Here is a 22,360-nt window from a genome sequence, read left to right on the forward strand (position 1 = left end):
CATGGATTGCTTGCCTCCTTTACATGTGTAGGCACTCTGACTGGGGATCAAACCCACAACCTAGGCATGTGCCCTGACTGGGAATCGAACCAGTGACCTTTCAGTTTATGAGACAACAATCCAACCAACTGAAGCACACCGGCCAGGGCTCAATAGGTATGTTTTAAATGAATGCATGAATGAATGAATGAATTCAATACAGATAGCATGTAGTAAGTACCACAATTAAGGTACAAAGTGCCATAGGAATACAGAAGATGATGAGATTCTTTTCAGCTTGGGAGAGGGAGAATGTGAAAGTCTTTATAGAAGAGGGAGCATCTGAGTTGGACTTTGACAGCTGGGTAAGGCAGTGGTAGGCAGCAATGCAGAGAGGGCATTTCAGGCAGAAGAAACAATGTAAGCGAAGGGCAGATGAAAAGGTGCAGGACTCATTTCATGACTGAGCAGCAGTGAAATGGGGCTGGGACACACATGTGATATGATAGCCTGTGGTGGAAGAGCAGACTAGAAGGATAGGGTCAGAATAGAAAGAGCCTTGAAAGTCATGCTAAGAAGTTGAGACTTGATTTTACAGGCCACATGGAGCCATCTGATGTTCTTGATCATGGGTGTAACGTGTTTGCTTTACGAGGATGAGATGTACACATTATGGCAGCAGTTCTTTCAACAAAGTATTTCTGGAGGGTCTCCTAAGCACCTGAGCACACTGTGCTAGGGGACGTTGGATTGGAACTGGGGGGAATGAGTAAGAGATTACTTGGTAAACCATCTCAATAGTCCGGGCAAGAGCTACTGAGGGCCTGAACTGGCCAAGTGGCAGTGGGGGTGGAAAGGGGAAGAACTTGACATATATTACAGAGATGGAATTGACAGACCTTGGTGACCAATTAGGTGGAAGTGAAGGAAAGAGAAGACACATTATTATAGCAATAATAAACATCAGCATTTGAACACTCCTTTGTGCCACTGTTCTGCAAAGTGCTTTGTGCACATCATCTAATTCTCACAATAACCCTTTTGATAGATGAGGATACAAAGGCTTCAAGAAGTCAAGGAACTTGTGCAAAGTCAGACAAGTGGCAGATGATGGTACTAGGCTTTGAACTCATACATTCTGGTTCTGGACACCACTCCCTAACCTCTGTACTATGCTGACTTCTGAGGAGTTTGGGGACTTGTGTTTTCTTGGCAAAGAAACTCAGCAGTTCAGTGAGGACAGGTCCCCTTCTAACTCCTGCTCTCTCTTTTGTTTATAAGGAGGGCTCTGCCTGCCGCCCCACCCCCAGCAGTTCTTCCTGAATGCCTTTCCCTCCCAGGGTGGGAAGGCGGGCCTGGGGTAGGAGGTGAGGCTGGTACACTAGAACCAAAAGCTGTGACAAACATGCAAAACTGCTCATCCCCAGGCTACGTGGGGCCTGCTGATGTGTTTAGTCCACACAGAGGTCTGTTTAGTTTGACTCGAGCCAACATTTAGAAATCAGAGGGCTTTGTGTAAAAACCCTGTGTCCTGACATCCCCCGAAAAATGAAAAGATCTGGCAATGCTGGGCCCACATTCCCAAAGACAACCTGGGGCTTGAGTGGTCCCCCTGTACCCTGCATGCACCCTGTACTCCTCACCACATGCAATGCCAGAGTCTGCACTTGACCCCTACCTGGGCAACTTTACTACCACCTGATCCCTGCAGGAGGTTGAGTTTGTGATTCCCTGTCTAGAATGGCCTACTACAGAGTCCCCACCCCCATTTATGTTTTGAACACTTGAGCCATCAAGGGGGTCAGGCACAGGGTCAGCATCCTCTGGTCCCTCCTTCCCTGCCCCCCTCCCCACCCCTGCCATCAGCCATAGACTATTTCCTTGGCAGCAGTGCTTGACGCTACAGAACACAACCACGAAGGGAGGGTTATCATCAAGTCTTACCATTTATTTCTTTATGGGGTTAAACAAGAGCAGAGAGGCCTCTGCCCCACAATGCAACAAAACAGAAAGCAGTACACATACAAAGACTCTCACCGAAACACAGAGGCAGGGGAAGAGGGACAACTGAATCATAGCTGGGTGAGGGAGGAAGGGACAGGGGACTACTAGGAATCCAGCTTGGAGACTCAGTCATAGAAACTAGTGCAAGAAAGTCCTACGCATGAAGCACAGTGTAGAAAATGGCGTAAGAAAGCTGCCCGGCTCTGCTACCTATGGTGGAAGGCAGGGCAGCTTGAGGGGTGGTGTAAGATCTGGGTGGTGGGGTGGACAGGGACAGTCAAATGACTTCGAGGTGGAGTGAGGTGCCCCTTTTCCCCTGCCACTGGGCAAGGGCCTGGGCTGGTCTGAGCCAGGGGTCTCCTGGGCACTTGGTGAGGGGGAAGAAGGGATGGGAGTCTCCAAGGGTCCATTCCCTCTAGGGCCCTAAGGTCCCCCTTTCCTTCCCAGTCCCCTTTTCCCCTCCTGAGGATGCAGGAGTTAGAAGGCAGTACCTAGGGTCTTTCACATCTACATAAGCATCTCTGGAAAGGAGCCAGCACCTCTTTCCTTCCCCAGCTGAAAAGAGCACTCTAGGGAGTGGGTATGTGGCTAGGCCCAAAGTGCTGAGGGCCAAACAGGAGTGTGTGCGCAGGGCACATGGGTCAGGGGAAGGGGCACACTGTGAGAAATGAGGAAACTGGCAGGGGAGGACTCCACAGTCTCATGAAGTCTGCTTGGAACCCAGCTGAGGCCCTTGAATGATTTGCTCTCTATAAGGGAAGTCTCACCTTTGTCCCCCAAGCCAATTGATTCCAGCTGTTCCCTCCTGATGCCCTTCTTGGTTTTACTAATGTGGCTCTGGGCCCACCCTTCCCCTTCACATCCTAGAGCAGAGGCTCTTCTGGCACCGAAGCCCCTTGGTCTGTGCCAGGAACACCATTCTGGCTTCCTATTGCCTTTGAGACATTCCAGGCAATGTATCCTCCCACTCTCAAGAGATCAGCACAAGGCTAATGGTCCCCAGAGGGCTCTTGATGCCTCTTTTCTTGATCAACCCGCTAACCTGTCTAAAGAGTTCAAGTCTGTCAGGCAATGATGACAACAGCACATTCTTTGTATTCAGTGGGTCCTTTTGCCAGTTTCTAGATGTTCTCCAGCAAGGAGCAGGGGTGACTGGATCAGGGGACCCACTACAGGGTGAAAAGGGGGTCTGGCTGTTCCACAATTGGGATAGTAACCCATGGGGTCAGGGGTGGGAAGGAACGAATACTCTTTGGTAGGCTGGGGATGGGGACAGGGTGCGGATAGGGGAGGCTCATCTCTGGAAAGCCCTGGGGCAGTGCCACCAGGTTCTCCTTCATGGAGGCCTGGGCTAGGACGAGACAGGGGAATACGGGGACCCAGGCCAGGCCTGACCCACTTGGGCTTAAGTCCCTCCTCCCCATGGAGATCAGAAATGGAAATGTCTTTGGCCCCAAGGCCAAGATCTCCAGGGCAAGAGTGGCCCTTGGGAGTGTGTGCACCTTCTGTAAGATATGGCCCTTCGGACAGTGGCAGTCTGACATGTGCCCTCAGCCGTCTGTGTTGAGGCCGCACTCTTTCCCTAGAGGGCTCCTTATCCCACCCTTTTGGATTTTGGGAGCAGTCCTGGAGCCTGCCTCAATGCTGATCAGCCACCTCCCCAAAGCCAGGTAGCAATAACCTGTTTAGCTATCTCTCTGAGCCCTCTGTCCATAGCTCTCTTCTCCCCTTTCCCTATCCCACTCTCAGCACTCAGTCTGTCCCCCATTCCTACCCCTCACTGCCTGGGCTGGTGGTGCACAGTTGAACTGGGGTCCTGACCCAGCTGCGCCTGTGCGTACCTCACCTCCCAGTCTGGCACTTCCCACTGGAGGAGGGCCACTGCACCGTCTGCCGTCGCCTGTAGGGGTGTGGGCAGAAGGGAATTAAGGATCTTGGCAACGAAAGGAATGCAGAGGGGGGGAAAAGCTTCTCCCCTCTGGGCCCCCTAACATTTCCTGCAGGGCCAAGGCTGGGTGAGCAGCCTCCTTCCCTGGGGTCAGGGCTCTTAGCAGGGGTAGGCATGTCCAGCCCCTACTCTCCCCCTTTTCATTTGCTAAGCCCCGTGGATGGGGGCCTAGGAGGGGGTGCCTGCTGCTCTGGCCTTTTTCTCCTGGATGAGTTTTTCAGCTCCCTGGGGCCCTCTGGCCCTTCTGTTGGAGCTGCTTTTGGGGTGGGGATAGGTTGGGGACAATGTGTAGTCCCCCATTTCCCCAGCCCCCCATCTGGTCCTGTATCTCCCATGGGAGGTGCCCCCTCCCTATCCCCCTGGGGGAGCTGGAGCTGATGTTGGTGTGTGGTGGAGGTCTGTCCTCCCTCCCTGCCATCACTCTTCCCGAGTCAGGCCCTCATCTAGGGCAGGCAGTGCCTCCAGCCCCAGTCCTCCACCACTCTGGCTGCTGGAGAAGGACACCATGGTATGGAGGAGCATGAGAACAAGAACATAGAACCGGATCCTGCTGGGGCTGAGGCGGGAACCCCCAGAGACCGGCAGCAGGGAGGGCTTGTGGCCAATGCGGCCTGGGGGATCGTGGCGGGGGTGGTAGTGGCGGTACTGTTGGTGGTAGTGGTGGAAATAGGAGTGGTGGAACTGCTGGTGGTGGGTTTTGGGGGCCTCAGACTCCTTGAACTTCTTCTTCTCCGACTCACAGGACACCCACTGCACGTCACAGCACTTGCTTTCCGGCCGCTTGGGCGAAGTATCCAGCAACCCTGCCAAGGGATAAGGAAGGTGTGGTGGGGAGCTCAGGGGGCTGAGGCCTGTGCCTCTTCTAGGTTTTCAACACTGGCACCAACTGCTGTGGGAGCCATGTCCAGACTCCCTTCCCCCTACCCCTCACTGGACTCTTCTCTATCAGGGCCACAGATGGTTGCTCTGGGATGACTCCCCAGACAGCCATGTTTTAGATAGAGAGAGGGCCATTCGCTCACTGCCCCTGTTCCATTTGCTGTTATCCCAACCCGGGGACCTCACTGCCCACTCCTCCTCCAAACACTAACCTTTTTCAAACCTGACTTCCCTGTTGTCCTCCCTGCTATCACGCCCCAGACCTGCTGCCTGCCCTGGGCCCCGGCCTCCTCCCACCTCCCCAGGGCCCTGCCTTTACCTGTACAGATAAAGCCTGGGAGCCCTCCATACACCATTTCCTCATTGTCGGGGAGTATAAAGGGGCACCGGGTCTGCACCTCCAGGCAGTACTGCTTGCAGGGCACCCAGCGCTCACATTCCTGCTGGGTCACGCTGAAGTATTCTGAGCACAGCCAGGCCTTGTAGACAGCCTGTGGGAAAAGGAAAGAGTGTCAGCCGAGGTGTCAGCCCCTTCCCACCTCAGAGGGAAGGGATGAGGAGGGGTGAACTTGTAGTCTATGAAGGTGGGGATGGGCTCACCAACCCAACCCCAGGATCCAGGAGGAGAGAAGAAGGGTTTGAGTCACAACTGCTCCATCCTACCTTAAGATCCCTCATCTCATAGCCAGGACTCCTCAGTCCCCGAGGCTTCAATCATCCAAGACTTAGAATTTGTTCACTGGTAAAAATCACAAAATTATTCCTATGCCTGAGCTGGAAGTCGCCTTACCAATTATCCCATGCAACCCTACCATTTTACAATTGGCCCAAAGAGGTGTCCTAACTTGTCCGAGGTCACCTATAATGTGGCCAATTTTAGTTCTATTCAATTCAACAAACATTTCTTTGGCTGATGATGGTAATTCAAGAATGAGATCAAATAATCCTTGCTCTACCTCATTAGGGTGTTGTGTGGATCAAATACTATGATGCATAGGGAAATGTTTGGTAAACTCCAAAATGCAATACAAATATGAGAGGTTATTTTTAATAAAAACAGGAATCTGCCTTACTGGGCACCACATATACCTTTAAGCTCTACTTAATCCATGCTCATCCCTGGCAGGGTAGGGCACATGCCATGTTTCACTTGGAACCTTTGCTGTACCTCATAGGTGTACTTCCTGTCCCTTATCTAGCCCACTGCTGTCAGGTGCTGGGTTCTATTTAAGAAAGGTTCTCTGCTCTATACCCTTTGGCTATCATCAAGCCTTGAGTTTCTCAACAGCAACACTACTGACATTTTAGACTGGCTAACTCTTTGTAGTAGGGACTGCCCTGTGCTCTGTAGGATATTGAGTAGCATCCCTTGCCTCTACCTAGTAGCTGCCAGTTGCAACCCCACACCCTGATTGTCTCAAAAACATCTCTAGCCATTGTTGAATGTCTCCTGGGGAGACAAAGTTATCTCCTACTGAAAACCACTGACTTAGCTCCTTGCTACTGAAAGGTGGACCTGGGCCAGCAGCAATAACCACCTACCTAGAAGCTCATGAGAAGTATAGAATCAATCCTAGGCCCTGCCCCAGACCCAAGTCAGCACCTGCATTTTAAAAAATATTTTATTTATTTATTTTTAGAGAGAGGGGAAGGGAGGGAGGAGAGGGAGATAAACGTCAATGTATGAGAAAAACATCGATTGGTTGCCTCTTGTACAGCCCTGATGGGGGACTGAACCCACAACCCAGGCATGTGCCCCTGACTGGGAATCAAACCGTGACTTTTCAGTTTGTATGATGATGCTCAACCTACTGAGCCACAGTGGTCAGAGACAGCACCTGCATTATTTAAAAAATATATTTCATTTATTTATTTTTAGAGAGAGGGGCAGGGAGGGAGAAAGAGAGGGAGGAAAGCATCAATATGCAAGAGAAACATCGACTGGGTTGCCTCCAGCACGTCCCCAACCTGGGACCTAGCCCAAAACCCAGGCGTGTGCCCTGACTGGGAATGGAACAGGTGACCTTTTGGTTTGCAGGCCAGCGTTCAGTCCACTGAGCCACACCAGCTAGGGCAGCACCTGCATTTTAACAGGATGCCCAGGCAACTCTCACAATTGGGGTTAGAGCCCTGCTGACACCCAGTCACCATCTCTTCAGGGGCACCTTCTCATAGTTGCTCCTCACAGCAATGGTTCTCAGACTTCCAAGTGCCTCAGAATCCCCTGGGGCACCTGTTGAATATGTAGCAGGCCCCCAATTCAGCTTTAAGAGGATTGAGGTGGGCTCAGACATCTGTATTTTGAACAAGGGTCCAGGTCATTCTGCTGCCAAAGGCCTTTCAACCACACTCTGAGCAACATGGTCAGAGCATCTCACACTGACTTCAAACATTTACACTAAAATACAAGTAATTCCACTGTGAACATGAAGTCTAGCAATGTAATTCCATATTGGCCTTTTGCAGAGCCATTGGTGATGGGTGGTAATGGGCTGTGGTGCAAATCAACCCTGAAAGGAACAAAGCATTGCTTGGGACTTTGATATCTCACTGGCAACTGAAAATTAACATGCTCTAAATCTTAAAATGAAGCTCTTGATTGTTTTTTTTTTTTTTTTTTACTCTAAATCATTGTTCTCATCTCCAAGTCTTGACCATTTCAGGCCATGCCCACCAACTCAGGTGTCCAAGCTGGAATCCTAGGTATTAGCCTTCAGTCTTCGTTTTCCCTGCATCCCCACACATAGTCCATCCACAAGGTATACCAATTCTTGTTCCACTGCCACAGCTCTGTGCAGGCCACTGACATCTGTCACGTGGATGACACTTTCCTATCTGGCCTTCCTGCCTCTACCCCTTGGTCTTTCCAACTCACTGTTCACACAGGAGTAAGAGCAACCTCAAGGCATGCCTTGTGTCATGTTATTACCTTCCTTCAAACTCTTCAAAGCATTTAAGATAAAACCCCAACTTTTGACCACAGACTTCAAGCCCCTACATAACTGGGCTCCTCTGTCTCTCCAGCCTCATTTTCTACCTCTCACTTCAATCTCATCACGCTATGTCCACACGTGGAGTTTTCTTTCTTTTCCTTGAGGATGACCTACTTCTTCCCACCTTGGGGACTTGGCACATAGTGTTCTCTTGGCCAGGAATGCTCTTCCCGCTGCTTTTGGCCTTCTTAGTTCTCATGCCTCAGTTCAAATATCACCTCCTCAGAGAGGGTCTTCCCTGACCACTCTAGCCAGAGGCTGCACCTCATTATTCTTTTTTTAACTGTTCACCACAAGGATGACTTTGGCTGCATCTTTGCTTTATGTTTCTCTGCATGAAAACAGACATGGGCTTGTCTAATGGACCGTGTACTCAGCACAATATACGTGAAAACTGTGCTGATTGAATGAATAGGATGAATAAATGAGGACAGGACCCTACTGTCAGAGAAATTCCAGATTCATGGGTAGACACATTGAACTTGAATCTCTGCCATATGTGCCATATGATCCATACCATAGGACAGGTTAAACCACTGGCCATTGGAAGGGAGCAAATACAAAGGTTGGGGGAGATTTCAGTGAGGGAATAATAGATGAGCAAGGACTCACAGTAGGATTTTAGATGGTTGGGTAGAGATGAGACAAAACAGCATTCCAGGCTGAGGCAATAGCTTCAACAAAGCTATGGAGGTGAGTGAACTCATGGTGTGCTAAGAGAACAGAGAACGATTTTGTATGAATGGACTGGAAATGGTACTGATCTCCTGTGGATAGACATTTAAGTTATTGCCAAGTTTTCACTATTACAAACAATGCTTCAGGAAATATCTTTTGTACACATGTCTCTTGGATGCCTGCATTACATTTTATTTATGTGAACTAAAAATGAAATTACTGGGATAAAAGGCATGTGCAAAAGAATGAGAAGGGAGTGAAAGGAGAGTGGAAAAGGACACATGAAGGTAACAGGCAGGGTAGAAGACAGCTGGAGGGGTCAGAGATGGGGCCAAGGGTAGAAGAGAGTGGCTGTGGGGTAAGGGGGTAGAAGGGAGGAGGTGTATAAGAAAGAGTAGGGGGTCAGAGGGTAGGAAAGGGTGCTGATAACAGGGGTAGAAAAAAGAGGGTTAAGGAGAAAGAGGGGGAACACGAGAAGGAGGGTGTAAGGGAAGTGAAGAGGTGAAGTACAGGTGAAAGGAGACAAATGTAAGAAAGAGCAGGGGGTGAGGGGTGGGGGTAAGAGGGGACTGTGAAGATAAGGGCCAAGAAAGAGGGAATAAGAAAGATGAGGGTAAGAATGAGCAAGGAGAGAAAGGGCAGTGAGGAGGATGGGAGTAGTATAAGAAAGTAGGGGTGAGAAAGAGATATGAGGGCAGGAGGAGGGTAGGCGAAAGAAATAAAAGTAAGGCAGGAAAGAAAAGGAAATCCCTACAGCGGAGGGCCCTGGTACCTTAGAGACCCCAGAGTGCCAGGATGAGACTGTCCGCAGCCTCAATGCAATCTCTGCACCCTGGACCTAGAGTCCACCTCAGGCTTCACCCCAAACTGTGTGGAATCACTCCCTCTTCCACCGTAGGGGTTCAGAGGCCCCTAAGAGATTCTTCCTGAGTGCTTCCAGGTCAACATTTCTGCACCTAGGTGAGGAGGCTCCATTGGAGTTCCAGACCTCCCTTCAGGCAACTGCAATTAGTCTAATGACAAGCTGTGGTGGCTGTGCACTCCCCTTGTCTGCTCAGGAAAAGTCTGCTCAAGGAAAAAGAGGGAGGAGATCCAAGGAGGGAGAGAGGGCGGCAGAGGGTGAGAGGAGTGGCTCGACAGTGGGAGAGCTACGACCCTCTCTCAAGCCCCCACCAGCCAGAGTCACCATGGCAACAAGTGGGTGAGCAGATTGCCTGAGGAGGACACCAGGCTTGTGGGTGGTGAGGCAGAACAGGCAAGCAGCTAATAAGGGGAAATGGAGGAAGAAGAGCAACCAGGGGCCAAGAGGTAATTTAATTCCTAGGTCCCACAGACTGCCAGCTGAGGCCATTGCTGGCCCACCTGCTTCAGGTATGGCCTGGGGTCCTTCTCAGGTGAAAAGTCTGGCTCTCAGTGCTACCACCTGGGCAGTGAGCCCACTTCAGTCTCTGAGGCCCTCTTCCCTGGCCGGGCCTAAGTAGCTTGCCCTGTCTCATCAATGTTACAAGTGAGCCAAAGGCCGCTGGCTTGTTTGTGTAGGCACGGGGGCCCTGGGCACTCGTCCACAAGGACAGCAAGAGCCAGGTTAGGAAAGCAGTGGTGCTCTCTGGAGCTGGGGAATGCAGGGAAAAGGAAATGTCTTCAAACCAGACAATAGTCAGTTGAAAGACCCACTGAGCCAAGACTTTCCAAGACTCAAGACTCAGGCAGGGCCAGAGGATTGGTAATCTTTTGCTCTAGTTTCTTGACTCTGGCTGCATATTAGAATCACTCAGAGAGTCTTTTATTTTTATTATTATTATTTTAATCCTCAGCTGAGGATATGTTTATTGATTTTAGAGAGAGAGGAAGGGGCAGGGGAGAGAGAGAAACATGGATGTGGGAGAGAAGCATCAATTGCTTGCCTCCCATACACACCCCGACTGGAGATCAAACCTACAACCTATGCCCTGACTGGAAATCAAACCCACAACCTTTTGGTGTATGGGACAATGCTCCAACCAACTGAACCACCTGGCCAGGGCAGAGAGTCTTTTAAAAATGCTCCTACTTGTCCTGACCAGTGTGGCTCAGTTGGTTGGGCATTGTCCCACAAAGTGAAAGGTTGCCGGTTTGATTCCCAGCCAGGCCACATACGGGAGGCAACCAATTGATGTTTCTCTCTCACACTGATGTTTCTCTCCCTCTCTTTCTCCCTCCCTTCCTCTCTCTCTAAAAATAAATAAATAACAAATCTAAAAAAAAAAAAAGTTCCTGCCTGGTTCACACCACTCTCCAGACCAACAAAGTCAGAATCTTTGTGGGTAGAGCCCATACATCTGTAGTTTCTCAAAACAGCTCAGGTAATTTTAATATGTAGAGAACTATCAGCTTAGCTGTACCACCATCATTTTACAGGTGAGGAAACTGAAGCCTAGGAAAGGGAGTGGACTTGTCTACAGTCACATAAAATAGTGGCAGAGGCAGGAAGTTAAAACCTGGTTTCTTGACTCCAACTCCAGGCTTCTTCTAACTAGGTAATCCTACCACTAACTTTGAAGTCCAAATTCAGGGGGCAGGCAGGACACAAGGGTGTCAGTAGGGGAGGAGAGCAAAGAACCAGGCCTGTTCTGGGCTTTCAGGTTCTTCCAGCTCCAGCTGTAGTAGAAAAGACTTCTTCATCATGCCCTGTCCTCTGAGCTTACCTGTCCTGGGCCCCCGAGGTAGTGGTAGAGGACAGGTGGGGTGGGAAGCCTTGGCCTGGCAGTGCCATCCTTTTCCCATAGAACCCCCTTTCCTACTTCAGTCAGGCCACCGCTGGGCTCAATCAAGTTCTAGCTGCTACAGCCAAGTTGCTATGGGAACTGGGAGGGGAAGGAAGCAGGGAGTAACTAGAGGGAACACCAATTAACCCAAAAAGGAAGCTGGAAAGGCTGTCCCACCCCTCCTCCCAGCTGGGCTGCTAAGCCACTCTTGAAATGCCAGCAGGCAAGATGAAGGGGATCCCCACCCGTCCTGGGCACTCTGCAGCTGCCAATTCAGGGCAGAGAGGGAGGACATGAAGAGCCTCACCTTCCTGCTCCCTGGCTGGAAGCCCTGGCCAGGGCATCCTCATCCCTGTGCTCCTCTGGAAAGAAGCACCTGACTTCTGGCCCCCAGGCTGCTGCCTGACTGCACTCAAGTGCCACACAAGTGCATGCATACACACACAGCCCAAAGCCAAGAGTCTGGGCTAGAGGGTTTAGGAAGAGGAGGCTGTTCTGGACTCCTTCGTTTGGGGGTTGGAGAACCCTTGAGAGAGGAGAGCTTCAGTTCTTGCCAACCAGGAAGTCGGCAGTTTCCTTCTTGAATTCCAACGGGGCTCCCCTCCTTAGGATGTGCTTTCCCATCCAAATCCTCCCTACAGACCTTCTCTTCACGGCTGCTTGTTTTCTTAATGTACCCCTGGGACCCTTGGCCAGGAGCTGCAGCTGCTGAGCCTGTGGAGGCAGAGTGGCAATCTGGGCTGGGCTTGGGAATGAAAGCTACTATCCACAGCACAGAAATAGCCACTGCACCCTCAGATTTTACCTAGGGGGAAACTGAGGTCCAGAAAAGCCAAGATGAGAAGGGAGGTGCTCTGATGAATAGTCTGATGCCTCTTTGCACTGCATCCCTCAGGAGACATAGAATTAGGCTCCAATTCCTGATTCTGGCCTTTCAAAAAGTTGGATCAGAACAGGGTAAGGTCAAAGTTAGTGTCTCTAGCCTGGGGGAAGGAGACCATGGACATAACTCTGGTGACAGCAGTAGTTCACTGGGATAGGCCGAGTCATCCTGGGATTACAGGCCTTATGGAGCAAATCCAGGTGGACGGCATGGCTTTACTTAAGTGGCTATAAAAATCAGCAACAACTTTCCTGCTTCTGAGAATGAACAGTCATGAGTCAAAAGTGACCTGGCCTGGCTTAGAGGAAATGTGTGGGAGATGGCTGGGCAGGTGAATGACAACCTAGAGCACGTGCAGTTCCAGAGGGTCCTGGTGCCTCCAAGCCTCTTAGAACATCTGCTCATAGAGCAAGGGATGGATGGCCCTGGCCTGGCCAGGGTCAGCCTGGTGAGTGGAGAAGCAGTATCCTGAATGCAGGGGCAGCTATTATGGGGCCTAGGTAATCCATATCGATCAGGTGAGCAGAGAAGGCAGCTTGATGACCACTTCAGAATGGAAGGGGCTGTGATGGGGACTTTCCTATCTGCTGCTGGAATTTCCACGCCCAACATCACTACCAACTTCTATGCAGCTACTAATAATGGTGACCCTCTTGTCACAGGACACTCACTATCTCCTTGGGCAGCTCGTACCTTCAGACAATGGTAGCAGTTAAAGAAATTCTTTCTGCTTCTGGGCTGACAGAATGCCTCTGCGGCTTTATTCATGGTTCCTACTAGGTCTTCTGGGCCCATGCAGAATAGTCAGCTTCCTGTTCCCGTAGAAGCCCTGCAGGTATTTGTAAACTTCCCTGAATCAGGTTTCCCCACCCATTTGTCTGTGCAACAATCACTTCCTGAACACCTTCCAAGTACCTGGCACTGTGCCGGGGAGCTACTGATCACAGAGATGCATAAGACAAGACTGTCACATCTTCAAGGAGGAGATATAACCCTGTGAAGCAATCATTGTAAGTCACAGTGATAAGCAGAGGAAGGCCATGCCCATATGATCATATGCTCTGGATACTGAGAAGGAGCTGGGGTCCTCCCCTATAGGCAAGGGGGAGCCTTTAACAAGTTTTAAATAATTGTGATTTTTAAAGATTGCTTATCACTTCTGTGACTAACTTTTCAGACTATGTGGGGAGTGTAGGCATCAAGACTGGAGGTAAGAGACCAGTTAGAAGACAACTGTGACAATCTGAGGGAGAGATAATGGGGACCTCAACAAAGGCAGTAGCAGCAGAATTAAGAAACAGAGAGAAGGGGGTGGATGGGAAAAAGAGATGTCAAGGAAGTAGAATCAATAGGATAACTTATGAATGTGAGGAAGGAGGGAGGAGGAGGGGTCCAGGATGACTATCAGGCTTCTGGCTTGAGTGGCAGGATGAATAGTAGTTTTATCCATTAACCCTGCGGAGGTTGCAGTAAAAAAAAATTACAGTGTAGGTTGTGTGTATCCAAGAGATACATTCATTACTAGTGTGTGCTGAAATGTGAAAAAAATTAAAAACACTACAAATTTGCACTTATTATATTTATGTAATAAAATACATGATTTTTATTTTCAGTTACAATCTAGTAATTATTAAACAAAGAAATATAAAATCATGAAGAATACAATTTTTTTCTTTTCAAGTAATGGAAACATGGATATTGCTAAAAAAATACAACCAAGAAACATCTTGAACTTAATTAATCAGAATCATCAATAGTTGGCTTTGTAAAACATTTGTAACAGTCATTGCAAACAATATTGCTATGCTCAAGGCATAAATACTTTTCACAACACTTGTAAAAATATTTTGATAAGCAATTCATTTTGGATGCACAGCACCTAACACATCTTTTAATTTTTCTGCTTGTCAAGGGAGTCATATCTGTGTTGTTATGGCTTAACATTAGTCACATACAAACAGACAGCTAGTCATGACCTTGAACCTATGCACCCGATATATGTAACAATATTTAATAAAAGAGAAAAGAGTTTGTTTGTATCTCTCAGATCAGCTGCAACTTCTGCAGGGCTAAGGAAAGGAAGCCAGGAGGAGGAAGAGATATTGATAGTGAAGAAGATGAATTCAGTTTGGTCATGTTGACTTTGAAGTAATGTGGGTCAGTGAGGTAGAAATGTCAAAGGGGCAGTTTGACACAATGATGTGAGTTCAGAGGGAGGGTCTGGGCAAACTCTCATCAACGTTTGGGAGTCATCAAGAGTTAAGGGGTTAGGTCTGGCTGGTGTGGCTCAGTGGATTAAGCACTGGCCTGTGAGCCAAAGGGTCACTGGTTTGCCAATTCGAGTCCCAGTTGGGGTACATACCTGGGTTATGGGCCAGGTCTCCAACTGGGGGTGTGCAAGAGGCAAACAATTGATGTATCTCTCACATATTGAAGTTTCTCTCCCTCTCCCACTAAAAATAAATAAAATCTTTCAAAGAAAGAGTTAAGGGGTTAATCATCAGGAACACAACAGGACTATACTTTTCCACACTCTTTGAAGTTAGGCATGGGCAATGAAATGTGAATTGAAGTGACATGGATCTCTCCTGGGACAAGCTTTAAGAGCTGGTATATGATTTGCCACCTTCTACTCCCTCTGCTGCTGACTGTGGAAGGAAGCAGTGTTGAGTTGAAATGAATCCTTTACTAGCCTGGGTCTCTGGGTGTCTATCATGAGCACCTGATCCCTGCTGACCTGTTTTGGACATGTGAGCAAGCAATAACCATTTGTTGTATGTTAAGCTTCTGCTATTTGGGAGTTGTTTGTCACCAGAGCATAAACTAGCTCCCCCTGACTGATGAAGCAATAGTAGAAGCCAAGGAAGTGGGCGATATTGCCTAAGGAGAGTGAGCAGAGAGAAAAAGGATCAACAGTGGATCCCTGGGAAACACTTAACATTTAAGGAGCAGATGAAGGAAGGGAGTCTGATGAAGATGAAGGAATGGTTTAAGAGACTGGAAGAGAACCAGAAGAGAGTGGCATTCTGTAAATTAGGGGAGGAGAGACTTTCAAAGAATAGGGGTGTTCTGCAGATAAGGACTCTCACCATGAGGAGAGCAGTTTCAGTGGAGCAGTGGGGTAAGAAACCAGACTGTGGCCAATTTAAAAGGGAGCATGAGGAAAGAAACATGGAGATACCTATGTATAGACTACTCTTTCAGGAAGCCAGATTCCCAGTTTTTTCAACTATTTCATGGAATGTGGTTTCCAGTTCTGTCTTTTCTCCTGGTTGTTCATAGTCAGATGAGTTCCTATTTCTCTGGGTCCCTTGCAACTGAACACAATCTCCAGAGAGACTTTATCGACACAAAAAGGGTCAAGTAGCAGTATCAACCCTCCTGTCTTAGAAGCTTTGCTTCTGTTAGTGAAGCCCAAGACCACATTTGCTCTCTGGGGGACAGTACCGTATGCTTCTTGGATTCACTGGAGATGGAGAGGAGAAGGCCTCCCTACAGTGTGGGAACAAAGACAACTTAGGTAAAAGTCCCTGCAAGGAGCACAAGCATTCTGGTGAGATATCTGTATAAATTAAACATCCTTGAGACCGTAGGCTCCCTGAAGACAGAAATTGTACCTTATTTATCTGTGCGTTGTCTTCAGGGTTTCACATGGAGCTGGATATAACGAAGAGGTATTTGCTAAGTACTTGAAAACTAAGCCTCTAGCCCAGCATCTAGCCCACATTGGAGCAAGGTGAAGAGCTCCAGAGAATGGTGGAAATAATGGGTTGTTTAATGTGTTTGCTGGGTTTTTAGAGCTCTGATGGAGAAATTGGAGATGCACTAGCAAAAAGCCATAGAAAACAAACAGAAAAGCAAGTATTAACTCCAGGAAAACAAGTTGACCAAGAAAGAAAATGTAATCACAGTACTCTACATGACTCAGCTGTGAACGAACATAGTCATAACCTTAATTACATGAACGTGGACTACTGTTAAAACCCTAACTTGTGATATGTCCACATTGGATGTCTGAAGGGAGGGGAAGTATGTGTGCTTACATGGTGCTGCTTGTAGTAAGACAGCTAAATCCTTCAATAAAATAAAAAGTCAATAGCTTTTAAAGCAGAAAAAAATTAAAAATAGCAGTATTGACATGCCATTTAGAGATGTGGAGGTAAATATCAGAAGAAACAGCTAAGCTATTTGCAAGTATTTAACTCTGAAGAGTGAGGCTCAGGGGGTTGGAGCAGAGGGCTTTTGTTTTAATTATAAGCGTTGAAATCTATATTTATTACATAAAAGACAAGTACTAGCTATAGCATATATGTCACATATATTAGCATGTACATATGCTAACAAGAATATATATAAGATATACACATGTATATGTATGTATATGTGTGTATACACCCGCACATATACACACAGATATTTAAAACAGAAAAGTCAAGAAATAGCAGTATTGGTATACCATTAGAAATATGGAGATAGCCCTGCCTGGGTGGCTCAGTTGGTGGGAGCATCGTCCCATGCACAAAAAGGTTGGGGGTTTGATGCTGGTCAGGGTGCATACCTAGGTCGCGGGTTTGATCCCTGGATGGGGCCTATATGGGAGGCAACCAATCGATGTTAATCTCTCTCCCCCCTCTTCCTCTCTCTCTCAAACCAATAAACATTTTTAAAATAATGTAGAGATAAATATCAAAAGAAATAGCTAACTCTGAAGAGTGGGTATATTTATACATATCTTTTAAAATTAGGGAAGTATGTTACTCTGATAAAATAAGATAAAAATATAAACTGATTTATAGCCATGAACCTCAAAAACAATAAAGCAAAATTGCTAAGACTTGACCTGACCAACCTCACCAGACTCAGTTCCAAAGCCCTGAAGTGCCAAAGCCCTGCACTGCCCGGTCCTGGATCACTACTCAATCACCACTGTCCTGGCCACAGGCATGGGTCAGGTCAGCTTAACACACCATGAGAATGAATGAGTGGTTCCACAGCCAAAGAGAGGAATTAATATGATAGGAGGTGAGCTTTGAGGGCCTTTGTGCCCAGTGGCTGTCCAGGTCACCACAGGAATGGTGCTAGTGTGACAGTGATAACCATTGCTCCCTTTGAGCTGCACATCCATATGTGTGGCATAAAATCCCACCGCCCCTCCAAGGCACACCTATCTACCTGGTGTTGCTAGTCTGGAGCCAAATTCCTGGAAGCAATCTCTAGTCTTCTGCAGAGATCATTGTGAAACCAGCTTCCTGCCCCTGCCTTACCTCTTTCCCCAAATGCAGTGCCTTGCTAGTCAGATGAGAGGCTGGGGAAAACAGAGACCTGATAAGCTCACATGGTGCTGCTTGTAGTAAGACAGCTAAATCCTTCAATAAAATAAAAAGTCAATAGCTTTTGTTGTGCCTGGTTGTGCTTAGTTGCTGGGGGTTAGATAAGTCAAGGCATTGGTCCACCTCAGCATGTAAACCTTGTCAGTTGCCTTTTCGCTCCTGACCTCTGACCCCCGCATCAGACACTTCACCTTCTGCTCCCAAATTACCTTTCCTTTTTCCAAAGCAACACCACCCCAGTGTTGTCAATCTCAATTGGGTATTAAGCTGTTATTTGGATTAAACAGATCTAATTAAGGTGAGAATAGGTGCCATTTATTAAGTACGTACTATATGCTAGACTTTGTTCAAAGCAACTGACATTTATTAACTCATTTAGTCCTCACAACTACCCCCTGAGGTGGAAACATATTTACAAGTGAGGACAGGAGGGACAAGAGAGTTTAAATAAACTTGCCAAAGGCCACACAACCGATAATAATAATGGTGGCTATCATTTCTTGAACACTTTGATTTCAGACACTGTGGTCTTAAGAGATTAGCATATTGTATGTCATTTAAGCCTCCTAAGGACTCTATTTCTTAGATTCAAACACAAAGAAAGGGAGGTTTCAAGAGAGACGAAAGAATATATTCCAGGTCTCAACCACTATTGTATGGAGAAGGCAGGTTTCAAACTGAAATTGGAAGCCAGGTTTACCTGGACTTCAGTGCCCAAACTCTTAGGGGCCACATTGGTCCTTGGGTGGTTCCTCAAATTTCACTATCACAATGGAAATAATGAACTTGTTACTTCAACAAATCTTTCTGATGGAATTTCAGGTCAAGTGGGGAGAAATTTCTAGGACTGGATGGGAGGGTACTTTTCTAAAATCTGTGTATGCAGCCCATTCACTCTATGAGTAAAGTTTTCTTCGTAAGGGTGTGGTGTGTGTGGGGTGGGGAGAACATTTGGGTACTAGGGGCTAAAGAGGATCATTTCCCCCATCAAAGCACTCCCTTCCTTCCATTCTCCAAACACACACACATACACACCCCTGGGAGATAGAGGTGTTGAAAAGAGGTAACTGTTGTTTTGTTTCTTTCAAACCCACCAGCTTCCTACTCAGAGCCCCAGGCTCACTATTCCTGCTATAATCTTTGGCAACTGTTGAAGGGAGAGCAGCTGTTTCCTTGGGGAAAGGTTTTCTTGCCTTTGGACATGAGTTCTGTCCCAGCAAGTAGGGGCCTTTGGAACTGCCTTTTTCTGAAAGACTCCAATGCCAGAGTCTGTTCATTCAGAAAGATCTCGGGGCAGCTGCACACTCTACCTAATAGCTCCTTCTGCTCAGCTTGCCCCATAAATGTTCTTCATTGCAAATCCTTTGCTCCAGTTAAGATGGAGAGTTAGCCAGAGCTAGGCTCAGACTCTGGGCCTGCCACTAACTGGCTGTGTGGTTTTGGACAAATCACCTATAAAGAGGCAGCATATCAGCCACTAATTTGCTGTGTGACTGTGAGCAAAGTACTTTCCCTCTCTGGGACTCAATTTGGATCCTAAACGAAGGTCCCTAGAATGGCAGCATGTATGGGGGAGAAGACAGTGTCAAACATTTTAAAACTCAAACAGTCCTGCAGGCAAATCTCAGATCTGCTCTTACCAGTTACGAAACCTCAAGCGAGTTACTTAAACATCCTGATCTATGCTTTCCTCATCTGCCAAAATGGAGATAAGAAAGCACCTTCCTATCCTTACCTTTCTATAAGTGGTGTCAGTAAAAGCACAAGGCTTTGCCTATAGTATAATTACACTGACACAGATTGGGAAGCACCATTCATTGCCTTCTGGCAGTCAAATCCCTGGATTTGACCTGGATTCAAATCCCAGCTCCAAGTCTTACTAGCGGAATGACCTTGAGCTAGTTACTTAACCTCTCTGAGCCTGTCTTCTCCTATGTCAGGTGGAGATAAATACATATGCACCTCACAAGGCAGACGTAAGAATTAAGTGAGATAAAGTATATAAAAAGTGGCTGGCATAGTTCCCTTTTTCCCATTTCCTCTTTCATCTCTAAGATTCAAATAACAAATGAAAATAAACTGCCACAAATGTGATCAGAAAAGGTTAAAACCATTAATACATATTATAGAGTACATACAAATCAATAAGAGAAACACAAGACATGAACAGATAATTCACAAAACACACTATACAAATTGACTATAAACAAGAAAAATGAATGTTTGACCTAAGGACTGTGAATTAAAAAACAACGCTATACCGTTTTCAACTCCAAATTAGTAAAGCTTCAAAAATATGATAATACTGAAAAGGAGTGGTAAATTAGTACCACATTTCTGGCAAGTGTATAAATTAGAATAATTCTTCTGGAAAGAAATTTGGTAAGAAAGAAACCTGCATACCAAAAGCCTTAAAAAGGTTAATGCTCTGATCCTGTAAAACTAATCTCAAATGTTCACAATGCAGAATTCATGTTTACACTCCTATTTGTATGCAAAACCAAGGGAAGAAAAACGCATGCAGATGCTTCTGTAGCTCTGAGAGAGGGGCTCTGCAAATGGTTAACATTAGTGACCTCAGGGCAGTGGGACTGGGAAGGTTACTAATGTTTTCTTTACAAGCGTCTGTATTGTTAGATTTGGTACAATGAGTATGCATTATTTTGTGATTTAAGAAACTCAGACAAGTAGAGAAATAAGAAAAAAATTGAGATAGTTTTTATTCAAAAGAAAGGAAACATGGGTCTGACAAAGATTCATGAACAAAGATATTAATCACAGCATTATTTATAATAGTACAAATTGACAGTAAAAATACCTTAACAGAGGACTGTATTGCGCTATGTAAAAATAGCACTATACTCATGTGATGAAATATTGCACACTCATTAAGAATGATGTTTACAAATATTTAATTACATGGAAATATGCTCAGTATAACTTTTAATAAAATGTTAAAAAGTAGGGTAAAAAACTATATGTTTTCAACTATGTAAAACTATATAGTCACACCTATTAGGATGGCTATTATAAAAAATGAAAAATAACAAGTGCTGCTGAGGATGTGGACACATTGGAACCCTCATGCATTGCTGGTAAGAATGTACCAGTACAATGGTGTAGCCACTGTGGAAAACAGTATGGCGGATTCTCAAAGAGTGAAACACAGAATTACCATGTGATCCAGCAAGTCCACATCTAGATACATAGAAGAATGTGAAAGCAGGGATTCAAACAAATACTTGTATACCAATGTTCATAACAACATCATTCACAAGAGACAAAAGGTGGAAGGAAATGAAACATATGCCCACATAAAAACTTGTTCATGAATGTTCATAGTAGCTTATTCATAATTGCCCAAAAGAGGAAACAACCCAAGTGTCCATACAGATGAACAGATAAGGAAAATGCGGTATATCCAGATAATGTGATGTTAATCAACCATAAAAAGGAATGAAGTCCTGATCAAATACTGATCCACGCTATAGCATGCATGCACCTTGAAAACATTATGTTAAGTGAAAGAAGCCAGACACAAAAGGACAAATAGTGTGTGATATCACTTGTATGGGGTACCTAGAATAGTCAACTTTATAGAGATGGAAAGTAGCATAGAGGTTACCAATGGCTGGGAGGAGGGAGGGGAGTTACTGCTTAATGGGTATAGAGTTTCTGTTTAGGAGAATAAAAATGTTTTAGAAATGGATAATGGTGATGGTTGTACTACACTGCAAATGTACTTAATGCCACTGGATTTGCACACTTAGAAGTGGATAAAATGGTAAATTTTATATGTATATTTTACCACAATAAAAACTAAAAAGATTATATATCTATTTCTATATCCATCCATCCATCTACCACAAAAAGCCATATCAGAAAATACACTATAACATTAAGAGTGTTTCTGAGAACTTCTTCCTGTTATACTTTTATGTTGCCAAGTTTCTCAAAGACCCTTTTTTTGTAATTGGAAATAAAGGTATTTTTAAAAGATTCTGAGTCTGTAATAATTCTGAAGGAGTAGGATGTTTGGAAGCTTTAGTTGAGTGCAATACTAAGCAGATAGGCTCACCTTTCACAATCAGCCATACTATCTACTGAAAATCAAACAAAAAGACAGGAAATGCTACCCCCACCACTACCAAGTGTTTCTCTCTAGGCAAAACTTGGTGGGTTGACACTTGGTGAGTTCTACCCCCAAGAAAAGCCTAGCCATCCCAGGACAGAGCTCACCTAACCCCCTGCCCCCCACATGCGAACTACCATATTTTGCCATGTATAATGCACACCCATGTCTTTGTGCTCATTATACATGGGATTATTGTGCCAATCATTATACCCTTGTATAATGTGCATCCTTATTTTTCCCTAAAAAATTTGGGCAAAAAAATGCTCATTATACACAGCAAAATACAGCAAAGCCCAGGCCAGGCCTAAGCACACTCAGGGGTTACAAGGTGTCACTGTTTCCCCTTTTAGCTCTCCCAGCAGGTGCTAGACCAGGCTTGGGCCTGTACTAGGCTTGCCTAGGGGACCTTCTCTCCTGCCCCAGCTGATACTTCCAGCAGATGGAAGCTGAGACTATAACAGATACCTTCTCTCCAGGCAAGAGGAGCCTGGCTCCTCCCATCTCATTTGCAGAGCCTGCAGAAAAAAGGAGGGAGTACATACCTCCCTTCCTCATGCCTTCTTCCATCACTGTCCCAAGAGGATACTGGTGATTGGCACTGGGTCTCAAGGACATGAGACTAGGGTATTGAACAAAGAGGATGTTGGTAGGTCTCCGCTCTGGGTCTGAGATGCTCTAGGGGCCCCTACAAGCTGCCTAAGGCTCTGCTGGACTTCACCTGCCACCAGTCCAGTTTCCCACACCAGTCTCTCAGCAGCCAGCTGGGCATGGATTGCCTCAGGCAGCT

General features: G+C 46.4%; 1 protein-coding gene across 1 annotated transcript in view; it reads right to left on the bottom strand.

Moving 5' to 3' along the window:
- Positions 1-1,917: 1,917 nt before the first annotated feature.
- NALF2 (NALCN channel auxiliary factor 2) overlaps positions 1,918-22,360 on the bottom strand; it is a 28,029-nt gene continuing 7,586 nt past the window's right edge. The window contains exons 2-3 of the mRNA XM_045847534.1: positions 5,130-5,301; positions 1,918-4,734 (exon numbers count right to left, since the gene is read on the bottom strand). Of these exons, the coding sequence (XP_045703490.1) occupies positions 4,349-4,734; positions 5,130-5,301 (558 nt within the window). The 3' untranslated portion in view covers positions 1,918-4,348. The remainder of the gene's footprint in view (positions 4,735-5,129; positions 5,302-22,360) is intronic.

The sequence above is a fragment of the Phyllostomus hastatus genome, unplaced genomic scaffold (genome assembly GCF_019186645.2).
Source record: "Phyllostomus hastatus isolate PE091 unplaced genomic scaffold, TTU_PhHast_1.1 phas_contig_551, whole genome shotgun sequence".
NCBI lineage: Eukaryota > Metazoa > Chordata > Mammalia > Chiroptera > Phyllostomidae > Phyllostomus > Phyllostomus hastatus.